Source organism: Rissa tridactyla, chromosome 8 (genome assembly GCF_028500815.1).
Source record: "Rissa tridactyla isolate bRisTri1 chromosome 8, bRisTri1.patW.cur.20221130, whole genome shotgun sequence".
Taxonomy (NCBI): Eukaryota; Metazoa; Chordata; class Aves; order Charadriiformes; family Laridae; genus Rissa; species Rissa tridactyla.
Window position 1 is genome coordinate 28,997,745 of NC_071473.1, and position 25,825 is coordinate 29,023,569.

The 25,825-nt window shown below is 37.6% G+C and overlaps 1 protein-coding gene across 1 annotated transcript in view; it reads left to right on the plus strand.

Moving 5' to 3' along the window:
- Nucleotides 1–25,825, plus strand: part of CDC73 (cell division cycle 73) — a 109,667-nt gene that overhangs the window by 29,915 nt on the left and 53,927 nt on the right. The window contains exon 10 of the mRNA XM_054210500.1: nucleotides 6,425–6,489. Coding sequence (XP_054066475.1) covers nucleotides 6,425–6,489 — 65 coding nt within the window. The remainder of the gene's footprint in view (nucleotides 1–6,424; nucleotides 6,490–25,825) is intronic.

Sequence of the window (25,825 nt, forward strand, 5' to 3'; positions counted from 1 at the left end):
AAACTGTTCTGGACAATAGGCTTTGGGTTTTTTCCCCCCTGTTTTTTGGGTGGCTTTACCAGAGTTCCTCCTTCTCACATGCATGTTTCTTCGGTAATTCCAGGCTGTGAAATAGTTCTGGGATGATAATCTTGAATCACAGGATGATAGGGGTTGGAAGGGACCTCTGGAGATCATCCAGTCCCTGCCAGAGCAGGGTCACTCAGAGCAGGTTGCACAGGAACGCATCCAGGCGGGTTGTGAATGTCTCCGGAGACAGAGACTCCACCACCTCTCTGGGCAGCCTGTGCCAGGGCTCTGCCACCCTCAAGGTAAAGAAGCCCCTCCTCATGTTTACGTGGAACTTCCTATGCTTAAGTCTGTGCCCATTACCTCTTGTCCTGTTGCCAGGCACTACTGAAAAGAGCCTGGCCCCATCCTCCTGACACCCACCCTTTAAGTTTTTATAAGCATTGATAAGATTCCCGCTCAGTCGTCTTTTTTCCAGACTGAAAAGACCCAAAGCCCTCAGCCTTTCTTCATAAGAGAGGTGCTCCAGTCCCCAATCATCTTGGTAGCCCTTTGCGGTACCCTCTCCAGCAGTTCCCTGTCCTTCTTGAACCGGGGAGCCTAGAAGACGTACATTTTCTTGACCCGTTGAGTGCCTCTCTCAGGATAGATGGCAAAGTTTCTCTGTGCTGTTCCAAGTGTTAGGTCTTCAAGGGGTGTTCGAGGACTGTTGTTCGTGTTTGTCTGCTATTGTTGTCAAGGTTTCAACATAGCGGAAGCCAATTGTTATATAAACACCAATAAACACCCCACCCCAACTTTTAGTCCTATTTAATGTAAATTGGAGAGGGTTTTGCTATACAACCATGTGACTTCAGTCCATAATGATGAAAAGAATACTTACCACATCCAAGTGTTTCCTTTAGGAAAGCTTGCTGTTGACTTCCTACTATTGTCACTTTGTTTGAACTATTCTTGTGTTGGATTTTCAAACATAGCTGCATTTTTTTCTTAAGTATGCCTAGCTTTCAATCAGTCATAAGTGTTAAGCCTAGGCAACAGAGGTCAATGAAGTTTTTAAACTTGAGGTGATTCTGGACCACAAAAACTTTTTTTTCCTCTCTCCTATGCATTGTTAAGAAAGTTTCTTTTAAAGTATTTCTCATTATAACTATTTCATTTTAAACTGTATGATTGCTGTTTGCTCAAAGAGAACAGGAGAACTGGTAGCAGGAGATCCAGAGTTCTGAAACTTGACTGCCTTGTTAGATTTTTATTTATTGCATTCATTTTTAGGGTTATAGGATTCTGCTTTTTTTTTTTCTAGCAGAAAATATGTGCAAGAGATCCACGTTTGGACAAAGATTGCGGTCTATCACAATTTTCTGGCTTTGTGTGACCAAGTAGCTTGGTAACTTTCAGTACATTCACTTCAGTGCTGGAAAATACACACAGATTCATACTGTATTTTTTTTTTTTTATTAGTAGTGGGAGAAACTTTTAAGAACTTGGGTGTTAATTACTTGTAAGATTATTACTGAACTGTTATGTATTGAACTGTGCAGAGAATTTCATAAACTAATTAGTATAGCTTGGAAATTTAGGCATGAAACTTTAACTTGTTAGAGTGTAGTACTTACTGAAAAGGAGGTTTCAGTAAACTCTTACGTAGAATGAAATTTGGTATTGGTGATTTAATTACCATGAGTGTGAAGTGGGGTAGTGAATCATTTCCAGGCAGTCTGCAGAGCTGTTGCTATCTGGGGTTTGAAGAGTATACAGCTGAAAAAAGAAGTGGTTATTCAATCTTATTCATCCGCAGTTCAAGGTCTTTAACTTGAGCTCCTTCAGTGTTTCAGACATGCTCCTTTTGTTCTGTTTGCCTAGACTTCCTTCCAGAAATTCACGTTAATTTGAATCTTTTTAAAGCTATTATTCTTTTGGTATTGTATCAGCTCTCAAGTTTGCACCCAGATGGGATGGCTAGAGCTGCAGCAGGTGCAGAATCAAAATGCAGAGTGAGCTAGATGGACGTAGAGCAGTGGGATTTAAGCAAATGGAAGGCACTTTGAACATTAATATTCGCATGCAAGGAAATGGAACATATGCCCAAATGGTGATGGAGAATATAATCAGTCCAATAAACTGATGCATTAGGGTGCATATTTTCATTTCCAGGTCTAATTCTTTTAAATGAGAGAAGGCACTCAGATTGATCCATATGATGCTGGAACGGTACTAGAAAAAGTGTATGGTTTTTTTGATAGTCTTTGGGTTTGCGGTGAAATTGTGATCATAATACATGCAACGACTGGAGGAGAAAAGGTAGTCTTAATGTTAACTGATGATGGTTTATGTTTTTGAAGCATTAGAACTGATTATTCAGTACTAGTTTTTGTGTTTAGTCTCTCAAGATGTAGTTTTTAAGGCATTTGTTAATGTCGGTGTTTTTAACAATGCCTGTTGTATTTGGCAAACAGTAAAGGTTGCAATACAGTTAGTTGCAATAAGTTAATGCTGGGCTTTGCTTGCATTCTTTACTCCCTTCTGTTAGACCTGTGTTTAAAGTATTTAATATGGACTGCTTTTTGCCTAAAGGAAATGTGTATGATAACTTTGTAATTTTACTGAAAAATCCCAGTGTATTGAAGATTCTCAAGTAAGCTTTTCTTTTTTTGACAGTTGTTCTGCATCTAATTCTAAGCCCAAAGTCTTGTCATCGCTATACTTTTATTTAAAGGGCTCTCTTCTTAAGTACCCTTTTCGTAGTAGATGGCTTATAATTTTAACTGCTTCCTCTATTACCATCAGTGAAGCTGTGATTTTTGAAGCTGGAGTTGCAAGCTAATTCTTGGCCAGGCATTAATATTTCATCTCTGTGCTGGTGCATGACTCAGCTGGTTTGGGAGGGAGAGGAGAAATATACTGCTTTTGTGCTCATAGTCAGAGGGTATGGTACAGCGTTTATTCTGACGTGTGCTGGGGGCACGTCCCCTGGTGCCCCGGGTTGCTCTGTGTTCTGCTCCTCTCTGCTGTGGCCTGTGGTTCCTCTTGTATCCCAGGTCTGCTTTTGAGCAGCTGCATCAGGGTCAGCCGCTGCCCTCGGAGAATGCTCTGGAAGAAGTGCCACTCTGCTTTCTAGCCTGGTCTTTCAATGTCTTTTACAACCAGATGCATTAACCTGGCTAACACCCACAGCAGTTTTTGGAGTGGGAATGCAGCTATAACTGTGGAGTCCCTGACTTGGAAGCACTTGTTTTCTGCTTTGCACGGGCTGTGTACAGTGAGTGGAGCTGAAGGTATTGCTGTATGTTGGCAAGGGTACAAGCTGTTGAGACCTTATAAAAAGGCACAAAAGTGCAAGTGGCAGGGCTCTCGCCTATAGCAGTATTTATTTCTGTCAGAAAAGCCAGTGGCCGACTGGTAGAACATCACATGGTGAATGTGAGAGGATCAGGTCAAAAAAGCTATATTCTGAGAAAAGGGCGTCTGTGCTGTTACAGTTAAGAGGGTTACTGTGGTTATGTGGAAGCTGGCAGTGCTTAACTCTCACAGGTGCTTGAGAGTTTGAGGCAGGAAATCTGAGAGCTGGGGGGCAGTTTGGGAGGTGGTTTCTTCTACTCACCCCACCCTACCTGCAGGTAGCAGAGCCTGGGATCTACAGTAGACCTTGTCGTGGCTGCAGTAGCTGTTTGCAGGAATGTAAGTGGGTACCTATGTTCTACTTGTACCATTTAGCATCTCTTAAATTTACATTAATAAGGAAAAGTACTATGCCGTTATTTATACATTATCTGAACTGTTTTATTTACTACCTGAGTAGCTTTTTAGTCATTAGAAGGCCTGTGTAGCTGCTGGAAACCTTCAGCAGGTGAGTGCCTGCTCTAATGCCTGAGACAACAGGTAGCTCTTAAGGATCCTAGTTGTTTGCTTCGCTGCTGGGAGGAAGGGTCAGCACTAGGCTGGGAGCAGGAAGCTGGTGAGAGCCAGGGCCTCTGGTTAGTGGGTCTTGTGGCTCATTAAATGATCCAGGACACGTTTTATGAGAGGCTTGGGGAGATTTTTGCAAAAGATGAAACCACTGGCAGTTGAGCAGAGGCTTGTTCCCTGCCAGGTGCCCCTTTCCCCTTTCATTTATTTTCAAACTGTGCTGCTGACTCTATGGGCCTTTATTCCCTTTGCAACACTGATGGAGACTTGGGTTAGTGTTTTTTTAATTAATTGAGAAGGAATGCAAAGTTTTATTAGGAAAAAAAGTAGAAAAAGAGTCCAGTGGAAAGAAATAACTGAAACAGGGAACAAGCATGTAGAACTGATTATAGAACCTGGATTTATGCTGAGAGGAAAGAAGCTGTGGCAGTCCAGGCACAATGGGACATGCTGCTTTTCTGGTCTTGTTAAGGGCCATCTGTATTTGGAGTTTGGGAAGAACATCTGGTTGAACTAGTTGGAAATTCTCCTTGTCACAGGCAAGAGAAACCCATAATAGGTCAGTCTGGAAAGGGGAAAAGGTTCCTCTGTTGGTGACCCTCTGAAATTCACAGCAACTGTCAGCCTAGATCATACACGTGATTTATGTCACTGCAGGTCAGCAAAAGGATCTCTTCAACTTAGGGGAGCTCTACCAAGTATTTTGCAAAGCTTCAGGCACCACCTGGAATATTAATATGCTCTTTGCCTGGAAACAGTGACCTGTATGTATAGTCACAGAGAAGACTGTTATCCGTGGAAGTGTTGGTTGGATGCAACTTCACTCTTTAGCTCAAGTTCAGCTGTATGAGGCCTGAACTAAGATTCAATGCATAATTACATCTTGGGGTTGGGTGAAAAGGCTTAAGGCAACATCAATTTATAAAGGGAAGCTAGGCTGTAGTTCAGAAATGTTAAATCCAGCAGAAGGGGAGGGATGGCCTTGAGAAGCCAAGAGGAAGAAGGGCTGGAGCTGAGGTGTGAAACAAAACATGGTTGGTAACACTAGGCCTCTCCGCTTGGCAGCTGGTGATAGGTGTGGTAGCATAATCGAGGGGGGAAAGGTAAAACCAAAAACAGTGTTCAGGAAGTAGATACCTATCTCAGTGGTGAGAGGAGTACGATCATTTTTTAACTCCCAGGTATATTTTTCTAGGCACTGAAGAGTTATTAAATCTGGGAAACTTTTCTGCCTCATTTCCTACAAGTGTCTGATAATCTTCCTCATCTAAGGAAGAAAGGATGAGCAACTATAGATGCTTCCCAAGAGCATCTGCATTGTTTTCAAGGTTGTCTGGGTTTCAATTTTAAGTTAATTTACTCATGATAAGAGCAAGAAGCTGTAACAGTCTTGAAAATCTAATATTTTTCTTGGACCTTTCGTAGGTTCAGGTATGAGCATTACTTTGTTTCTGCATTATTTTTGGTCTGTTATTTTTTTGTAGTGATGCACTGTATGAAGGTGGTGTAATAAATGGCAAAAATCTTCCAGTTCCAAATAGTTGTTTCTGCACCAGTATAAGTTACCTTTACCCAAGTCTAGCTGAAATAGCCCAAAAGTTGCTTAAGTGTAGCCAAATACTTACCACGGTTTGATTGGTGATTATCACGCCATTATAAGTACGAATTAATTGAATGGTTGGTTGATGGGGTCAGTTGACAGTAGATGCATGAGGCTAGGGAATTTACAAAAAGAAGAAGGTTTTCTTGCAAGTCCTGGTGGCAATATTCAGGAGCTGTGTCTGATCGTAGGGTGCTGAGAATAGGAGGACAGAAAAGGGAGTATTGAAAACCAAACAGGTTAGTGGCAGCAGGCTTAGTCACTGAGCAGGCTTTTGGCACTTACTCAGCATAAATTCAATCTGATTAAAACTACTGAAAAAAACCCAAGCCCAAAACAACCCTTTTTATCACCTTTAGTCTGTTAGTGTGAATTTATGCAGATTCTGTCCTCTATATCATATGACAATGATATTGTCGCTCTTCTGCGCTCCAGAAGTGAATTTATCACGTTAAGTGGCCACGTTTTTATAGTCAGCATGCAAACTCGTTTCTTATTATTTTTTTTCTGTTAATACAACTAAAAGTCAAATATGTTGCATTATAATGCATTCTGGGAATACTGCTTCATTTTCTAGTGGAGAGAATTTCTGAGATGTGTTGTAACATATTCTCACAAAGATTTAAATTTCTGTCCTTTCTCTGGAGTGGTTTGAATGATTCCATGAAGCAGGAAAAGCTTACTGTTGTTACAGAAAGCAGAAATACCAAATGGACCTCTGTCTAAAGAAAATATGGATTTCCTGATTACTAACCAGGTTTTGTATTGTGAACAGGATCTAAATCACTACCAGTAGCAAGATGCATTTTTTGCAAAAATAACTTCAAAGATATTGCCAGTGTTGTCCATTTAGGCATGACGTCCCTATGTTCATAATGACTTACAAGAGACTATTTTCCTTTGCAGAAACGGAAGGCTTTAAAATTGATACGATGGGCACCTATCATGGAATGACTCTGAAGTCTGTAACAGTAAGTCTTTTCTTAAATATGTTTTAAAGGAATGATAGTGTACCTATATGTATGTATATCTCTGTCAGCCTGTCCGAGGTTCTGGAATATCATTTTGGTTGAATAACAGAATTGATGAAAGTTCTCTCTGAAAAGATAAAACATGTTTTGGTTTGGTCTGTGCATTTTAGAGATCTCTGCTCAAGGGATCTGTCTGCAGTAAAAAGGTGTGCTGGGAAGGCTTTGCTGGCACATTCTTTTTGTGGAGGTGCAGCCATTTTGTACTCGACTATATTAAGATACCCCTGTTTTTGCTGGCCTTATGTATGTCTATGAAGGACATCTTTCATAATCATAACTGGTAAAACTCTACTCACAAAACTGAAGTAATAAAACTAGGTTTTGGAACATCGCTCTGTTTCCTATGCTGCATTTGGTAACAATACATTTACTTGGTGGTAGAAAAATTTGACTTCTGCATTACTGTGGAAGCTTTCTAACTAGTGAGACGAACTTCTTTTGTATGACTTCACAATGCCGTCAGTGGAATTGCTGCGTACATGGATGAGAAAGAGACCCTCAAACAGACTTCCTTTTTTTTTTTGTTTTTTTTGGCCAATATTTGTCTGCTTTTGTGGAAGTGGGTTGAATGCTCTCAAACAAATGCTGTTTTGATCTACTGGTAAGTAGGACAGATGCTACAAAACTAATGTAGAGTCGTCATAAAGGTGTTTGCCATCTGCATACCTATATAAATCTGGTGAATAGCACTAAACACTCTCCAAAATCCATACACTACTTCTAGTTTGCGCTCCTAGTTTGAACATAAAATAGTATCTTGAATGTAAATTTCTTAAAAATTAGGGCTTTTTCTTGTTTGATGAAAGTTCTTGCCCAAGTCTTTTGTTTCCAACCTCCTCTGCACTTAAAAATACTTTAAAAGAAAAAAAAAAGGGAATATTTTAAGGAAGGAATCTACTTAGCTCTAAACAGCATTATTTCTAGGTTAATTCAGAAATTCACAGAATCACACAGAATCACAGAATCTTAGTGGTTGGAAGGGACCTCTGAGATCATTGATTGGGTGAAGGAAGAAAAAATAACCAGTTATGTCCAAATATTTGTTCTTGAACTTTGCCTAAATTTGGGGCTGCTTTACGAGGGATCAAGCAGTGTTGTTATACCAAACCCAGGTTTCTATGGTATAATGTGCCTGTTTCAAGTGGCAGTGACTTGAAATGACTTAGTAAATAGGTTCTCTTTAAATTGCTTTGTGGGGAGGAAAAAGAAAAAAAAAAAAGGCAACATTATAGTAAAATGGAAATGCTGAAATGTTTTAAGCTTGTCAGTATAAAAATGGCAAAAGTGAAGGGTAGCACAGTAACCCTAACATTTTTTCTGTTTTGAAGTTAAAAAATAATTAAGGCTTTCTATTCTAGGAATCCTAGCTCATGTATTCAGCATACTACCTAGAGTTTTGAGGTAGGGTTATCCTTGCTAGTTTGTTCCATTAAGAAGGAAAACATAACTGATATTAAATTACTAGTAAATCTTTTTGCAACATAAACTTTAATTTTTTGAAATAACTGTTTAAGAGGTATTGCATGACTACGCATAAAGCATCATCTGGTGTCATGAAAAATCTTAAAACTCCATCTGTCATTTAGCGTTTTTCTAAGAAAACTTGTAAGGGATTTTTGGAGCCTTATTTTCCAGACTATTAAAAAGGTGCCCTAAATATTCAGCTCATTCATAAATTGCGATGACATGCTGACTTTGCTTCAGATGGGGGAGAAATAAACCTGTTAAGTATGTGGCACAGAAATTTTATCTGTTTTTGTCTAAACTTTGTCACAGTGATGGACCACATAATTTTAACACATAATCTTCAGATCACTGTTTTGTATAGAATACTTAATCTCCTACCAGTTAGCAAATTTCATATTATGCTTTTATTCAGGGTTTCTTGGTGGTTCGTTCCTATTTTTTTATGATAGACAAAACGAGGGAGGCAATGGGAAAGTAACTTCTTCCCCTAGAGGTTTAACGGAAAAGTACATGATATTCATTCGCCAAATCATTGGAATATGGAGGATAGCATTGGAATTGCATTCTTCCTGCATGGTGTCTTTTGCTATCCTCATAGTATTGGTATAATCCCTATTGTGAATTCATCAAACATTTCAAGGGAGTTTAAGTGTTAGGTAGCTCTTTGTTAGAGTCTGTCTTCAAACTTCAGACCTCTGATTTCCAGATGAATGGTGAAACTCGAAAGGTTCATTTTTATGTCATTGTTCTCCTTGACTTATAAGAAACAGAGGAGCTACCTATGATGTTGTTTTTCGTTAAAGTATTTAGTGAGAGCAGTCATATTCTCATAAAACTTCTTGTTTTTCTTGGCTGAACAAATCTTATCATGAAATAATCTTTCAGTTCCCACATGAGTTTTCTTTCTCTAATTATTCCAGTTAGAATTAATCTTTTTTCCGAGCATGGAGAAGTAAAATTTCATGAAGTCTTCTAAGTGAGATCTCACCAATAGTTTGGAGAAGGGCATTAAGAATTTCTTACTGCTTCTGAAATTATAAATATTGCCTTGAGATGGATGAATTATGCATTTTATTTTATCTTCATTCTTTATCACTTTTTTGTATCTTCTTATTTTTGCTCGAGTTTCCACTTTGGTTATGAGTTGCAAGTTGGAAGAGATTTATTTATTTTTTCATCCTAGTGTGGTGGCTCATTTGAGGGTTCAACATTATTGGTAATACCATCTGCCCTGACTTTTGTTCTCTCTCTTACAGGGATTCCTTTGGCTTCCTTGTCACACATTGTCCTTTATTTTCTTTGAATGAAACACTTTGTTTTGATGGTTAGCTTTCTCTTTTAAAAGGTTGATGGAGCCATTAGCTTCCAAAAGTTTTGATCTTGTTAGCAATTGGAAAAAACTTTTGTAGACATATGCTTATTACCTGGAGTGCAAACCATGACCCACTCACAAAAAATTCATAAGAAGCTTTTTGTTTCATGTTACACTCTCTACATGTCTTCCACTTGCACTCTGCCTTACTGTAATTCTTTCTGATGATTTTTATGAAATGTGCAAAACTTCTGTTTTGTGTTTGTTCTTGCTGCTTGTTCTTTTTAACAGCAAAACAAAAACTTCTGCATCTTGACTGCTTTCTTTTCATCAGTGATGTTGGAAAGTTTCTTAGTATTCAAAATTTGTGCCAGAACAGATGGTGAATGGTGGGCTTTTTCTGAAGTAATGTCAGCTAAAATAACTTGTGCTGCTGGCAGTTCTTCCCTGTAACAGGGTTTTTGCTTAATTGGCACACTTACTTTCTCTTAGGAAGAACTGTCTTATTTAATGAATTTTTATTGTGAAGGCATGATTTCATTATTCTGGACCTGGAATTGTTTATAACAGGACAGCTCCCTCAGAAAGCCTTTTTTAAATACCTGTGGCACCTTCTGTTTGCCTAATGATGTTTCGGAAACAAAAAAGATATTGGTGGTAGCTCTTGCTAGCTAGTTACCCAGCAGTTGCAAATTGTGCAATGTGACTTCTAGAAACCTACAGGTCTACCTGCAGTCTTCACTTCAAAGCATAATCCTCTGTGTAGCAGGGACACTTCTGTTTTTTAAGTAGGAAAGTTTACCATTTGAGAGAGATAAAATAAAAGCTATGGAAGATAAGTACGCTAGTATTTTTGTACCATGCAGGGTGTGAGGGAATGCTGAGAGAGAATCTTAAGCTGATATTCTCAACACGTTCTTTCTTACTTGTGTAAATTTGACATGTTCAGGGCATTAGCCTTCTGCTTTTCTGAAGAGAAATGTTAACTAAGCCAGTGTCGTCTAGTGGAAGCCTGGAAAGTGGGTCTGACCTTTTATATATAATGCAATTGAATTTTGGACTGCTGGTTTCTGTAACTAGAATATTTGAAGTATTAAAGTGTTACTATAGCTTGAGATGTCGAGATCAGAACAAACTAGCTATCGGCACCTATGACAGGATACGGGAGAAGCTGCTTGTTCCGTGAGTGTCTGAGAGAGCTGGCTTTTATGGATTGGTGCTAACGTGTATCCTCTTCCAAACTGAGGGCATGCTTTGGATTGACTTTTGCACACTTGCACATGCAAATAATATATGTTTCTCTATGACAACAATAGTCATGGTGATGCTGGTTTTATTAATCTTTGTGGGTTTTTTTTTAAGTTTTCATTACTTGAATAGGAAAGAAAGGAATAGAGTGATAACCTGTGGAGTTCTATGGAATGATTTCCTGAGTTCTGAGAGTTCTGACTGGTCATGAGCTGTGATTCAGTGTGGTTATAAACTTGTGTGCAAGCAAATATGATCTGCATATAGGCCCTTGTAGAAATTACTTTGTTACCTTTCCTAATTGCTAGAAAGCTTTCCTGTTTTTACCTGCTGGTTTCTTTTAGTATTCACGGCTGCTGAAGCTTAGAAGCTTCCTTTGTCTTTTTCGTTTTGCTGCTAGTAATGGAATCTGTCGTTGATCATCTCCACTCATAAGCAGCCAGAAATACTGTTGGCGTTTCTCTCTCTTACTGTTCAGTAGGCAGGTGGATACAACAGCTCTTTTAGCTATTGAGATGTTATCCTTACCAGATAGTTTGGGGCTACACTTGAAGAATCGGTATGGTTAGTGAGGGTTTCAGTTGGGGCACTTCACTTGTAGCAAACTTAAATGCAAATTTCTGCAGTGTATTCAAACATATAAGTTCTATCTCTAGGAGGAAATTCGATGAAAGTTTTCAGTGCTTCTGAGTTCAGCGATAATTCTTTTCCTACAAATTAACATCCATCTTTCCAGTGTAAACTGCCAGGCTTTACAACAGTCTCTCAGTTGTAAAATTACCCTGGCTATAAACATGAGACTATCAGTAATTAAAGAAAATACATTACACTTCAGTTGAAACAAATACATTCTGTACTCCTGAGAGAAAAATACTAATAAAAAGTGTAAGCCACTGTGCAAGCAGGCTTAATTTCAGAAGAATTGGAGGACTGGTTCAGCACCTCTAAAGTCACCAGCATTTTTCGTCAGTTTGTGGTCAGTATCAGATTCTGAGCATTAACTAATCAAAGAATTTTGCTGTTATTGGCCTCAAAATCTTTGGGTATGGTATAGTTTCAGTGATTTTATTTTAACTGAGAGTTGTTTAACCTCTGATGTGTTTTCAAAGGATTAGTGTGTAGTAGAATGAAGGGGAATCCAAGTTTCTGGCAACTTAAAGATTGGGCTACTGCAGAGGAAGCATGTTGGGGCAGAAGCAATCAACAAGTTATATGCACATATTTAATATAAAAGACTTCAGATAACTGATATGCTTCTGTGTAAGTAGGTAAATTCACAAGATCTTTTTTTAATTTATGGTGAGGAATTAGGATTGTGATTTGGTGCCCAAACTCGAAATGAAGCCTATGGTGGAATTGGACATCGTCTCTCAATATACAGATAAACACGATTTACCTTTAAAAAAACAAATAAAAACTTAATACATCTTAAATATTAGATAGGAGAGATATAACTACTTATCCACATGTCACTGGTTTTCTGTGTCATGTCCTAATCTCATTAAAATATTTGAGAGCAGTGGTATTGAGGGAGGAATCAACAAAACAATAGACTCTTTGAAAGAGTTTGAAACGGGCTTTGAAGCGGAGCATAATTTTCCTGCAGTCTGTGCATAAGCCAGTCATTATTCTCAGCGCGAGTGTGACACCAGCCTGCCCATGCCCCCGCTCCTCTCCGCAGGCCAAGCAGCATTGTGTAAACTCTCTGTGTGCATGCTGTTCAGTTTTTAACCATCAAGAAGAGATGAGGAAAACTAATAATTGTCTATTAAAAGTGTGTCCCATAGATGATGCTGGGGGTGGAGACTTTTGTTTTTATTGGATTTGTAAGGGGTTTTTTTTTCATATTAATCATATTTATCTACAACTGTAGTTCAGACATAACCATGAGGTTCTTGGTCCGTGAGGGTTAAGGGCTAGTATGTGACCACTAATTCAAAAAATCCTTCAGCTGGAGAACTGGATATTTCCGCAGAATAGTCTGCCAGCAACCTTACACTGCTCTGGGGTAACAGAATAGGCAGCCTTGTGTGTCTATATTACTCTCATTAGAGTGGATGAAATGCAACCAGGTTTCCTAAGAACTATTACTGTATTTCATATTTAAGGTCCACGCAACAACTTCAGTGGTTGGCATTTCATTGCTTCAGTCGTGTTTCAAACATTAAATAAGTTACTGTCCCTTAAAGAGTTTTAGTGTAAGTAGTCAAGCTGATAGAGACCAAGGAAAATCACGTACGAATGCCGCTTTCAAGAAAACGTGTTAGGTTGAACAATGCTGCACTCGTTTTCTCAGTGACTGCAAATCATGTATATCAGTGCCAAGATATCTTGCCATTGTATCGCGTTATACAGTAGAACTGCCTGTTCTGTTCTTCATAATAGGTTTTATTTAATTTGAGACTAAGAACTGCAAATTCAAGAGAAGAAGTGGATGTTGTCACACATCTGTAAGTTAGGCATTGCTGTGTTGCCTGGTATGCTACGGAACAAAAGAGGGAGCAAGACCCAGAGCCATCTAGCTTCGTTGCTGAATGAAAGTGTCTGAAGTCACTGTTCTGTGTAAAACTGGATTGTGTCAGTGTGCTAAGTGTGCTTGTGGCATGCCTGTCAGGTCCTTGAGTGGTTCAAAGGGAGGAGTGCCAAGTAGGAGAACCTGAAGTATTTCTCAGTATACATTGAAGTGGAGGTTTAGACATCCAGGGAGCTTCACTTACAAAAAGCTTGAGAGCCTTGAAAATCCTTGGTATGAATTTTAAGATGACTTGCTAGACCTGTCTTGACCTAAAGCTGAATGATATGAGCTGAGTTGCTAGCCCTGTGAGTGTCCCTTGAGAAACTCAAGGGTGTCCCTTGAGATCTTTTATGAATGGTTCAGGAATTACTCTCATTTGGAAACGTGACCCAAAATAAAAATGTCTGGGAAACTTCATTTGTGTTCTTTGGATTGGATGTCCGCTTTCTGCTTGAATGCTATATAGGTGCTTAAATTAATTTGTGTTTCTCAGGTCTTAAGATTTATGTGTAGTATCTATTAATGAAAGTTTTATAGGGCATTGCTCAGTGACGCCAGCTGAACTTGAGCTACAGATTTTTATACTTTGTCCTAATTGTTCTGAACAGTCAAACATCATGTGCTTCACACAGCTTGTATGTTAAACAATGTTGTCAATATATTTCCCTCTACAAACTATATCCAGACATCTACTGAATATGTAATAGCTGCGTCTTCAACTGACAGGTTGTTGTTAAATTTCTTCTAATGGGGAAAGAACAATATAGCTATTGTGTAGTGTCGTAACTTATTCATAACTATTGAAGGCAGTATAAAGGTCTTATGGATCCAGTAGGAAAGACCATGTGCCAGATGGGGACCAGGAAGTAGTTCACTTTAACATCCCTTCTTCTCCCTGAAGTTTATCTGCATTTGCCAGAATAATCACATGGGTAGCTATTCCCACTGTCTTTGAGTAAGAGTTTTAACGCAGTTTTGAAGGTTTCTAACACAGTTTGCAATTCATGATACAGTAACTAAATCAAAGTTACAATTCAAGTGTTTCATGATCATCTGAGTCATCTGTGTAACTAATCTGAGGTGACCCAGTCACGATCTCCCCCTCTGCTCAGTTGTTGAGGTTACACCATTTTCGTTAGGCCATGTGACACTTTACTACTTGATTTGCTCTTAATGGAGTAAGATACAATTCATTCTTTGTGGAAACAAGTTTTCTGCTTTGAGTACTTGCTTATATGCAACTTATCGTCAGTCATACCTTTTTCTGAGCTTGGAAAGTCGGATAGCTTGATTGTTACCCTAGCAACATCCATAGGAACATGCCTCAAAGTCCAGTCTGATGTACATCTCACTCATGCTGCTTAATACTGCTTAGTTGAGCCAGAGCAAATTCTCCTCTGAGTTTTTTTGTTTTTGTAAATTCTGTACTTTGTCCTTATTGTCAAGGCCCTCTTTGAATGTTCTTAAGGACTGTTGTTTCAATTTGTGGACTTTGTTGTGGAGTTGCTGTTTTAAAGGTTCACCTCCGTTCCTTCCTCTTGCAGTTGTGGGTTTGTTTTGTCTTGGGTTTTTTTTGTCGTTTGTTTTTTTGCTTATATTGAACTCTCTTTCAGTATGTGGCTGTTTGAATCCAGCCACAGGGTATCTCAGTGTTGCAGACTTTCTTCACAGGTGTGATGAGAAAGTCCAGTTAGAATAGCAAAATAGGTCTTTAAGGCAATTCCTTCTTGCATCACTTAGGAAGGTAATTGATTAAGGCTGACTATATTTTGGTCTCTAACTTTATGTGATTTTATTTCCATTTTTTCTTCCATCTCAATCCAGGTGTTCATCTGCCTGTGTTTTAGGCAGCCACATGCTGTTACTCTTGCATCTGCATCCTCATGTTCAGAACGTTTAAATGCGTTTTGTTTTATCTTTGCTAGGACAATCTGTAGGCAAAGTCCTGGTTTATTCAGGCTGGCTACTGGTGGTCCTGAATACAGTCTGTTTCAGTGTAGGCTTTCTCATTAGGTAAATGACTGTAAAGACTATATAATGAACTCCGCATTAGTTACGGCTCACTCAACTAGCATTTAGGCAGTACTGATCGTACCTTCCGGAATATACCTGTGATTGCGATCTGCGGAGCTGCCATCTGGAGCTGTATTTATGTTTTCACTGAGCAATATGCTATTGTGGAAGCTACTTGCATCGCTGCTGCTGGAAGGGTGGTTCTTTGGTCTTTATTAATCTAAAACTCTCTTAAAGACACTGTTCAGCTAAGCTAAGTGAGTTAAGGGGAGACCTGTGGATGTATGAAAGTGCACGTAGGTAAGCGTTGACAAATATATTGTCTGTTTTAATTTTCATTCACCACTTTGTTTTGTCTGTCTTTATTCCCAAAAGGATTTTCTTGAGGGTTTTGGTTTAGGTGTTTGCTAAGTCACAGGAACCTCATATATATAGGACTTCAGACTTAACACTGAAGATATCAATTGGGTAAAAAAACACATCTGTTTTCTAATCTTGGTGAGTTGATAATTGCATAGGATGACTGTGAATTTCTTTGAGATAAAAATTCTGATTTTTTTTTTAAGTGTAAAAGCAATTCTCAGATTCTTGTTTCCTACTATATGAACATATTGATCTTCAGTGCTTACTATTTCAAATAATGAAGTCCAATGTACTTAAAATGTCAAATTTATCTAAAGTAGTTGGTAAATTGAAAGAAGTTGATAAATAACCTTGAGAACAACTGATTTTTTACAAATACATGTTTTGATTAGCTAGGTTATAAAACTTCTGGTTAGATTTCATACGACATGAATATAAACAAAGCACACTTTTGTTTTACCTCACATAGCCATTGCGTTTGGCAAACTAAGTTTCAGGATGTTGAACTATTCAGTTGGTTTTCTGTTTTAGGAGACTTAGGACTTATTGGAATTCAGATACCTCGCTTTTTTGGCTCTTTGAGGTTAAAAGCAGGCGACATTTTCGCTCTGTAAAGGTGTATGAGTGGGTTTTGTGCATAAGCAGCAGATATGCTTTTAAAATTCAGTTAAAGTGTGAAGCAAAATTTTGTGTGACTAAGCAAAGTGATGTGGTGATAAGATTGCTTGTAGTTAACTGTCAGTCTAGTTGCTGTAAATTCGTAGTACTTTTAATTTAGAATATTTTTTTTAATTGTAGGTTTCTTCATAGGGAATAAAGGTAGTGTATTTTTTTTCTAGAATCACCTAAGTCTCTCTTCCACCTAAGTGGGTATCTCCTCATACACTCCCTTGACCTGGAAGGATGTGCAGTTGAGGAGTTGGAGATGTTTGCTTTTGGGTTGCTTGGTGCTGCCACTTTGAGGAGACAGAGGAAAAGCACCACCTGCCTTTCCCTCCTTGGGAGCAGTAATTTGAGGGTTTCATTGCCCTGGCCAGCAATTCTCATAAAAATTGACAAAGGCAATAAGTTTTGTATAGGTTTTATTGAAACTGTAAAGTAGGTTCAAAACCTACTGTGGAAGAAGGGAGGGAATGTTACTAAAGCACGCTGCTAACAAATCTGTTTCCTGAGGTGTCGGGGGGAGCCCCTCTCCTTTTACTTTGGAATAAGGAGACTTGAGGGTATGTCGTACAGCCGTATTCATCAGTCCTACTTGCTACTTATCGTTGGAGCAGTTGATGTAAATCAGACAGACAGATTGCAGTATTACTGAAATGAAAATGGAATTCAGTTGTCACTAAAAAGATAACCTGCCTGATTAATTGTGTTTTATTGTGTTTACTAAGTAAAACAAAAGACTTCTGGATGGAGAGAGCTTTATGAGGGCTTAAGCCTCATATTTGTAGCTAATATATATACAATATATTATAATACACACAATATATATAGCTACCTCATATTGGTCTATAAAATCTGTTCTGTTTTAGGGTGACACCATATGCTGTAACAAACCAATAATTTTATAGTAGGTTTCACATGTGTAGTTAGGTTTGGGCAATAATGCCATGAAAAAGCTTCCAAAAATATCTGGACATGAACAGCAGGTGAAATGCAGATTAAAGTAGTAAAATGCATATTAGAGTACTACATGGATGATAATGCTATCTTAGATAAAAATCTAAAGGGACTGCGTGGTGTAATGTAATGTTACATCTGGTTTCAAAGGGTAGTGTTATAGTTGGCTCGTTTTATATATGAAATTTGAAGGTGTAAATCAACTTGCTTCTTCATACCTGAAATATGTGGAAAATTGTATTTACTTGCTTGTTATGGTTGCCATTCAGACTGAAAGAATATCTTAATCAGGCAGTTTGCTCACCTTTGTTTGGATGTACTAAATATTTAATATGGACAGGTTTCATATTCATGTTATTGTACTGTACAAGAAAATCACATATTCAATACGTCTTATATTCCTTCCCCTGGCAGTTCTCAGCAGGACTTTTAATGTCCTTTTATTTTCTTGTCTGGAAAGCTGCCTGTAGTTGGCTTGTATTATCAGTGTGTATTGTAATTCTTTCAAATCTGAATGTAGGTATTAGATCTTTCTAAACAATGAGTACCATAACAATAATCCATATGCAGGTAACATTTTTATAGATGGAAATTTACAATACATGGAAAATATTTTCAAGTATTATTTTATAACATCTTTATATGGAGCTGAGAGGAAAAGAATATAAAAGATAATAAGTACTCAGCATCCTCCAGGTTAAGATCAAGAATGCATTAAATTTAAACAGTAGTTACTAAGATACTAATATTTGTGAAAGTTCTCAGTTATGAATAAGAATCATACCTTTAAGGAAATAATGTAACTTTTTCTGATGCCTCTCATAAGTGGAATGAAAATGACTGATAAACCTGACATTTAATATTTGGCAAACTTCTAGGAGTTTCTGCCTTATGTTCAGTAAAGTGATGTTTCTTTAGTGAAGCCATATTTAAACTATATTAAAATGCATAGAGATATATTGATACTTCATAAATGTGGCATAACTAAAGAATGTTCACAGCTTTGAAAAATATGTTATGAATATTTTTTACTTTTTTTTTAAACAAAAGACTCACTTTTGCTCAAGTAGGCTTAGACAATTTTCTCTCCTACCACATTCCCCAGAAGGTCCCTAAAGTAATTCTATCCATAAGAAGATTAAAAGCTGATGGGGTGGGCAGATGTTTTCCTTTCTCAAGGGTGAAGGAAGTAGAATAAGATTCTCTAGCAAGTCTGAAGATGATGACAAGGGCCGGGGGGGGGGGGGGGGATGTTTTGCTTCTAGTTACATTACAGAAAGGCATTTATGCCTTTAAGTTTGGGGTTTCGTGTTTTTTGGTGGGGAGGGAGGGCTCTCAGTTATTATTAAACTTCTTGTGCTTTGTGACATTATCTTGGTGGAGGACAAAGGTGTAGTCTGGTTTTATTTAGTAATAGTTTGATCACTGTAACACTGAACTGTAGTGAATTTGTTATACTTCAGTGTAAATTCAAGTATTATGTGAATTGTATTTCACTTTTGAATTCTTTGTTTTTCACTGTAAAATATTTAAAACTTAGAACCTTTCTACATGAAATGGTATATGCTTATCTAAATCTATGTTCAGTTAGTTTTCAGTTCTTTTGATTAATCTTTTAATATTTTTCTCTTCTGTTGATAAAGGCCTGGCTGAAGTCATGCTTATTCCTTATTAGAAAGTTGCTGTAGGAGACATTCATGGTGGACCCCGCGTGCTTTCTAGCAGTGTTCACATGTGTTATCTCTTTGATATAAACTGATTCTTAACCACTGTACCCTGTCATCCAGCTGTCGTAACCTCCAGCCTGCTGCTGACCTGGGAGCTATTTAATAGTTTAAGTTCGTAAGTTACCTGCCACTTTCAGCATCAGATCTTCCTGATTCCCATCATGTTTAGGGATTTTGTGACAAACAGACTTCTGGAAGTGCCTTTACATTCATGCAAATGTTAATCAAAGCTCAATAGCTGTTTGTAGCTTTCGAGGGGGTAAAAAACCCTTCCTTTGCGACCTTTTTTCTTCTTGGTAGCCTTTGAGTCTTAGTTAGTGCCCTTCAGGAACTCGAGGGTCTTCTGGAATTTCCTCCCGGCATTCTCTGGCAGCTGCTGAGCTCCTTAATACAGGGTTTATTTTAAAGGATAAATCTTAAGTTATTTTTCATTTGTAATTAAACACCTCAGGTCTTTCCAGACTGAAGCCGTTGCTACCTGAGCGTGGCTAGGGGTCATTAGCAATTTAAGAGTCTTTGGTTATTGTCTCCATTTTCCTGTTGAAGCAAGTGCTTCGTAGTTCTGCCATTCAGAAATAACCTTTTCTCCTTAATACAAAGGATGATGCAATCTAATATGGCAATATACAAGTATTCCTTAAGGCTATATCTAGATCAAGGCACTCAAGCAAATTAAGGCAAATTACCAAAGTGTACAACATCAACATTCATAAGTTACAAGGCATAAAATTGCCACTGGTGGGTGATGTCTTTAGGAATAAAATGACTTTAGTCAGATGTGGTTTATTTTCCGTGGCCTACAGTGAGTGAAGGCCAATTTACTCCTGCATTAGAAAATTCATGTGGGAATTTAACGCATTTAAATTAATATGCTTTGACTTTTCACCTTTACTTGAATCTTTGTAAACCTTTAGATCATTGGTTAGCCCATTAAGTTTGGGAGCAGCTTCCCTGCACTGTCATATGCATTTCCCGCTTCTCATTGCTGAAGTCCCATTTGTTAGTGCTGTGGGCATCTTCAGTACTAGCTCACATAGGATTACAGATTTGATCTGAATCAGAGCCATGAATAAAATTAAACTTTCGCTCTTCAGTCCAGGTAGTAATGGGTAAATTATGTAGAACTACAACTATATTTATTAACTAGCCTGTAAAGACTGCGCGTTTTCTAGCATGCACAGTTCAAGATCTTCTGGATTTCATGTAAAGTCAGTATCTCTTAAAATTTTCATAATGCTGTTGTTCTGTGCATATTAAAAAAACAAACAAACAAAAAAAAAACCCAAAAAAACCAAAACATTGCACAGGTCTTTTTAACTTCTGGTTTTAGTTTGGTTGGCAAACCCAAGGGTAGTTGATTTTCATTTCAATTTTACGTAGCATGTTTGGGGTCTTTAAGGTGAGAAGGAAATAGGAAATTAAATTGCTGTGGATGTTCAATGGCGTGATTGTTTATTTTAGGGCATAATCACTCCTTTCACACTTCAATTTTCATTACACAAGGAAAAACACTCGTTTCCAGTACTTAAATTGATCAATTGAAGCCTACCACTTAAAATTCGTCCCCTCCTTTACTTATATAAGCTGCTTAGGGCAGAATATTTTCTCTTACAATGTCTTTGGGGCTTGTTCTGCCTACGTATTTCCCCAGAAGTGTGGCTTTCTTGGTTTTGCATCTGTTATTCCTCTGTTTAATGGAAAGTGATGTACTATGTAACACTTACTGAAGTGTCTCAATTTTAAAAGTTTAGAATAATGGACAATAATTGCAAAGTATTTCTGCTGTTTTTTTTTTTTATATTTTTCATTTCAGGTGGTTAGCAGCAGCACAGTAAATTTATTGATAATTTCTACTCTGATACTGCATAGGGAGTATACTCACAGATTAAAACATCCCTATAGTTGAGTCTGTATGGGTGAATTTCTCTGTTCTGTCCTTACATTTTTCAGTTAACGGGGAAATTCAGGCAACATTTCTGTGAAATGTTGGATGAATTTTATCAGCTGTTTCGGGAGGGAGTATTGGTAATAACAGATCCTAATTGACATTTATTTATACTTATTGGATTTTTTAAAATCTGTATTGGTACATTGGCAAACTATTGAAACAAGTCAGTTTGATTTGGTCTAGTAGCATCTTATGCCACTGTTAAGGAAAGAGTTGGTCTGCAATATATGACCAATTTTCTGATGACATCTAAAGGACTCAAGCTTATTAGTCAGCTTTGAAAATGTTGTATAGAAAACTCAGAAACTGTAGTTTGGTATTTATCAGAATACAGAACAGGTTTCTGTCATCTCTTCTGAATGGTTTTTTTAAAAAGTGATCTTTAGAGAGTTGATGTTCACTTATTTAAAACAGGACCGGTTAGAGATTTCTCTGAGGGAGAATGTTTCATCATGAGCATGTTCTTGAAGTGTTTGGGTTGGGAGGGAGATTATTATGGGGTTTGTTTAGAAAAATGCTTAGTTTTTTCATATTGCATCTTGCAGAGATTTTCTTCTAGTGGGTTGCCACGTATCTTTTTGATAACTTGAGAAAAAGTTTAGCTGTGAAGAGGTAGTTGTCAGAGGTAAGTAGGACAGCAAGATAAGAAACCTTTGTTGACCATTATAAAATTAATTCTATTTTTGTTGACTTCCCAAAAGCCAGGGGCAAACTATGAACATGGATTCTTGTGTCTGTATTGGCGCCTGAAACCAGCGAAATGCCAAATCTTTTAATTGGCCGTGGTGGGAGGCAGTTTTTATTTCTGTGGCAACACATCTCATTGTGATCATTTTTCACTTCAAGTAACTAGCAAATCCAGTGTAAAATATGTTCAGCAAATATGTAAAGCTATTTTTGCCCAAGACACTTTAAGTGTCACAGAAAATAATGGAAATTATCCAGCACATTGCATTATACCTCTGTATATGATAAACAGTGTGAAGGCCAGCTATGACTGTGACAGTGAGTATTTTATTTTGAGCACTTTAACCTGGTACAAAAGCACTTTGCTATATCCTAGCTAGAATATGATAGCATGTACTGCGTTCTGCAGTTCCATTGTACGTGGATGGTGAGAAAAAAGAAAAGGCATTTAATGCTCATGATGATCGGTTTTGTCATAAACATTCTAGGATTCATCTGTTCTATGAGTAAATCAAGATATGAATCCAAGTAATTACATTAGTACTTCTGGTGCTCACAAGTCTAAGAGAATATTGTGATAAGAAATGGGGGGGGGACGACCCCAATTGCGTGTAAAATCTTTTACAATGAAAAATTTTTAATACAAGATTCACAGATGTTTTTCCTCTTACAGAACTGGAAGAGGTAAAATATTAATATTTGACTGGTTGTCATAAGGACTCTTACATGCAATAAAGGTAGTGTTTCTCAAAAAGGCTCGATTTATGGAATGTGTGTAGAAGATGTTAGTTAGAGAAAGTATGTGTTCATGTGTATAAAGTTTTTTGATGAATAGGAGGAGGGTTAGGGAAGAAATGTAATTGTGTATTTTATTCTAGTTTTTCTATTCCACCCTGCTAGCATGAAATTTGGACAATAAATCATTTGAACTGTTTAAATTCTACCAGTAGAAAATGAGGAAATGGTGGAAGGGAATAAAATTAATGAATGGTTGAGGGACCCAGACAGTGCATTTTTTTTAATGAATATGACAGCATTGTGTTTTACTCACGCTTAAAGTCCCCGAATTATTGGCAGAAGTCCTTTTCTAACTTTGATTAAAGTTGGATATCTTGTTTGCAGCACTCATTTCTCAACTGAATTTTGATTAGAAAGAAAATCATACCTTTGCTGGATGTAACAAGCAAACTTGCCTACTTTTAAAAAGGGGATAGTTCACGGCTGGATAGTATGAAATAGTTACTGTGGGTTTTAAATCTGAATAAATTATAATGTTTGTAAAGTAAAAGAATTGTGATTATCATTCTTCCTCTAATGATTTTTTTTTTTTACCATTTTGAGAATTCAGGAAGATTAGCTTTAAGTAATGTGGTTTACTTCCAAAATAGCTAAACTGTCTCAAATTTGGTGAAATGATAGAATCTGCTGCATCAACTTTTAAAAATCATTTCAGGTTTGAAAAACAGAATTTTCTCATGACATTAATAAAGACGTTCTTGAAAATACTTTTCTGTTGAAGATGCATTTATATAGGAACAATGTGGTTTCTGGGGGTTTGTTGGGTTTCTGGTTTTTTTTCCCCTTTGTTATGCCTCAGCGCGCTTACACTATAAGCTTTGTAATTTGCTTTTTGAGGAACAGATGTTAGTTGTCCCCTCAGGTATGTATATGATATTTACTTTTATTTTAGAGTCTTAAGTAACGTTAAGAGTACCACTGAATTGTAATCTTTTTTCTTTAAATTATTGGGATGTAAAAATGTTAGCCTTTTCTACCTTAAAAAAACAATCAATGAAATGCAATACTTTAAATTATTCAAAGATGATACAATGGGAAATTGTTTATTCTTTTGATTCAGAAGTTTGGATAATTGAGTTGAATTTTTATGTCTACAAAAATCAATGCCTAGGTGGACTTTGGAGGAAAGCCTATAAAAAGACTGGCATTTGCTTTAAGTGGCAGTACTAAATTTTTGACTGAGTCACAGATGGTGTTTTCCAGTGTTTCATTATTGTGTCATCATCTTGCATCAACCTATATGTTATGGCACAACAGGGTTAAGTTATGACGTAGATTATTTTTTTAACGTGTACTAAATCCACACTTCTTTTGTAAGTGATGGCAGTGACACAGAAATCCTGAATGAAACCTAGAATCTTTCTTATTCTCAAAATATTTCTTAGAGCTCAACTTTAAAAAGTGTTAACACGGAAAGAACGGTGAATACTGAACTTCTTGAGGACTTCTTTATGTTGAAAAGATAAATGTCTTACATCCTTGGAAGCATGGCTGTTTCCCCTAGTCTGATTTTTGTTATCTTGGGAAATTTTAAACCTTTAAGGATTTCACACTGTTCTCAGTTTCTTCATCTTTTTCAGTTGAATTAATTGCAAGACAATATCAAAGCTGGTATCCTTAAAATGTTAGCGTGAGAAATGTGTTTCACACACTTCGCTTTCTAATGAGGTAAAGAAAAAGACACTTCTCCATTATGCCCACACTGAGCATCTGGGAGATCAGATTGAGTGTTTCACCAAATATTCATATTAAGCAGTTGAAATGTCAATTAATATTAGATAAAGTTAAATGGGCTAAAACGAAATGGATGTGCTTGTTCTGATGCACTTGTCCTCAGAGGCATACTTGTATATTCTTCAGAACACTTTGGCCTCCAGTGACGTAAAGCAGCTTACAGTGTTTTCTGATTTTAAAAAGTGTATGTTGGTTACAAACCGGTAAAGGTTGTACAAAACCACCGGTTTCCTCCTCCTCCTCTCTCAGGCAAATGATACCCAGAAGATACCAGCAGCAATTCAGTTCACTCTTTAGAAAACATATTCTTCTCTCAAACCTTCCCAGGCGAATGAAAGCCCTTTGAGAAGAATCCCATCAAAGATTTTTTTTCAGTTTTGACTGTACACCAACTGTGCACAGCTTAAGCATTCAAATGGAAAACTTTGGGAGTACATAAAGCTCTAAGTCATCAGAACTCCCTGTGCTGGAGGGACACATATTTTTTTTTTTTTTTTGAGAGTGGTAATTCAAGGTTACAGTCTTGGTCAGAACGTTTTGACCACAAGTGTAGTCTTGCGAAAAGCGAAGGGAATGGTTCATACCCTGTGGTTTGAGTTATACAGCCATTAGCTCATGAACCAAAATGCATCATTACTATCATCCAGTTAGCGTTATCATGAAAACTGTCAGTTTAAATGCTTAAGAGAGCTCTTGTAACTGTTGCCATGGTAATATCGGAGTGGGAACGTGGTAGTTTTCATCCGTATCCCATGTTCAGCTAAATTCCTTTGCAGTCATTTAACTGTGAAAGGAAGGTACCATATTGTACCAGGCTAGATATTTTTTTTGAGTTAACCAGGGACAAATGAAGACTGGAATTAAAGCTTTCTTCAAAAATGAAATATAAATACTAGATAATAGTGATCTAATTTTCTTTGCTTTTAGTTTGACTGTGTGCTGACAGTCCTATATGTAAGGCACTCTCTGTGGAGTTACTGACCTGCTATTCATGACATTGTGTCATGTCTTGCAATTCCTTTGGTTCAGGCCATAATAAAAAGCATGCACTGCAACCACAAACTAAAAAATTTGTTAAAAGAATGGTTTACCTAATAGGTTTTTATTTTCTTCAGAAGGGGAGAAGTGAAAACACTTGTCACTAGAAATGCAGATCCTGCTTTCTGATTTGGCCTCACTTTTAATACTTTCCCTTACCACTGCGCCTCCCCTATAGTTTTTAACCTCTGAGGTGTTGATCCGTTGCTGTGTTTTTAGTTTCACTCTTCTGTTTTCTGACATATTCAAGAGCTTTTTTTAACCGACCTACTGTAAGAAGTTGCTCTCCACAGCCCTCCCCCAGCCTCCCACCCCGGAAAGCCTTTGACTTCACTCTTGCCGTGGGTACAAAGCAAAGACAACATTCTCTCCTTTCTGACCTACGTTTTCACGGTGCGGCACGTCAATGCTGGCGGTGTGGCTTCCCTGCATCGCGCCGTGCTTCCCCCCCAGAGCGGCTAAGTCGTAGGAAGCGGAGGTGGGACTGCATGGGCTGTGATCTGTAGTAACACAGCAAGTGCCCTGTCTGTTGGGTATGATCTGCAATCTGAAATCGTTGCGGTCAGCAAGGGTGAGGCTGCGTGCCACCTGAATCGCATGCTGTTCTGAAAGAACAATTTGAAATGAAAAGGATCGTAATGCTCTTAAAATTTGATAGGTGCAGTTATCATAGTAGAGTAATTAAGTAATTGTCCAATATTTATTTGTGGTATTTGACGGCATAAAATAGGGATTAAGAAATGGGTTTTAAAATTGGAAAAATATATAAACAACTACCGATGCTTTTGCAAATCAGTTACAAGCCTGTT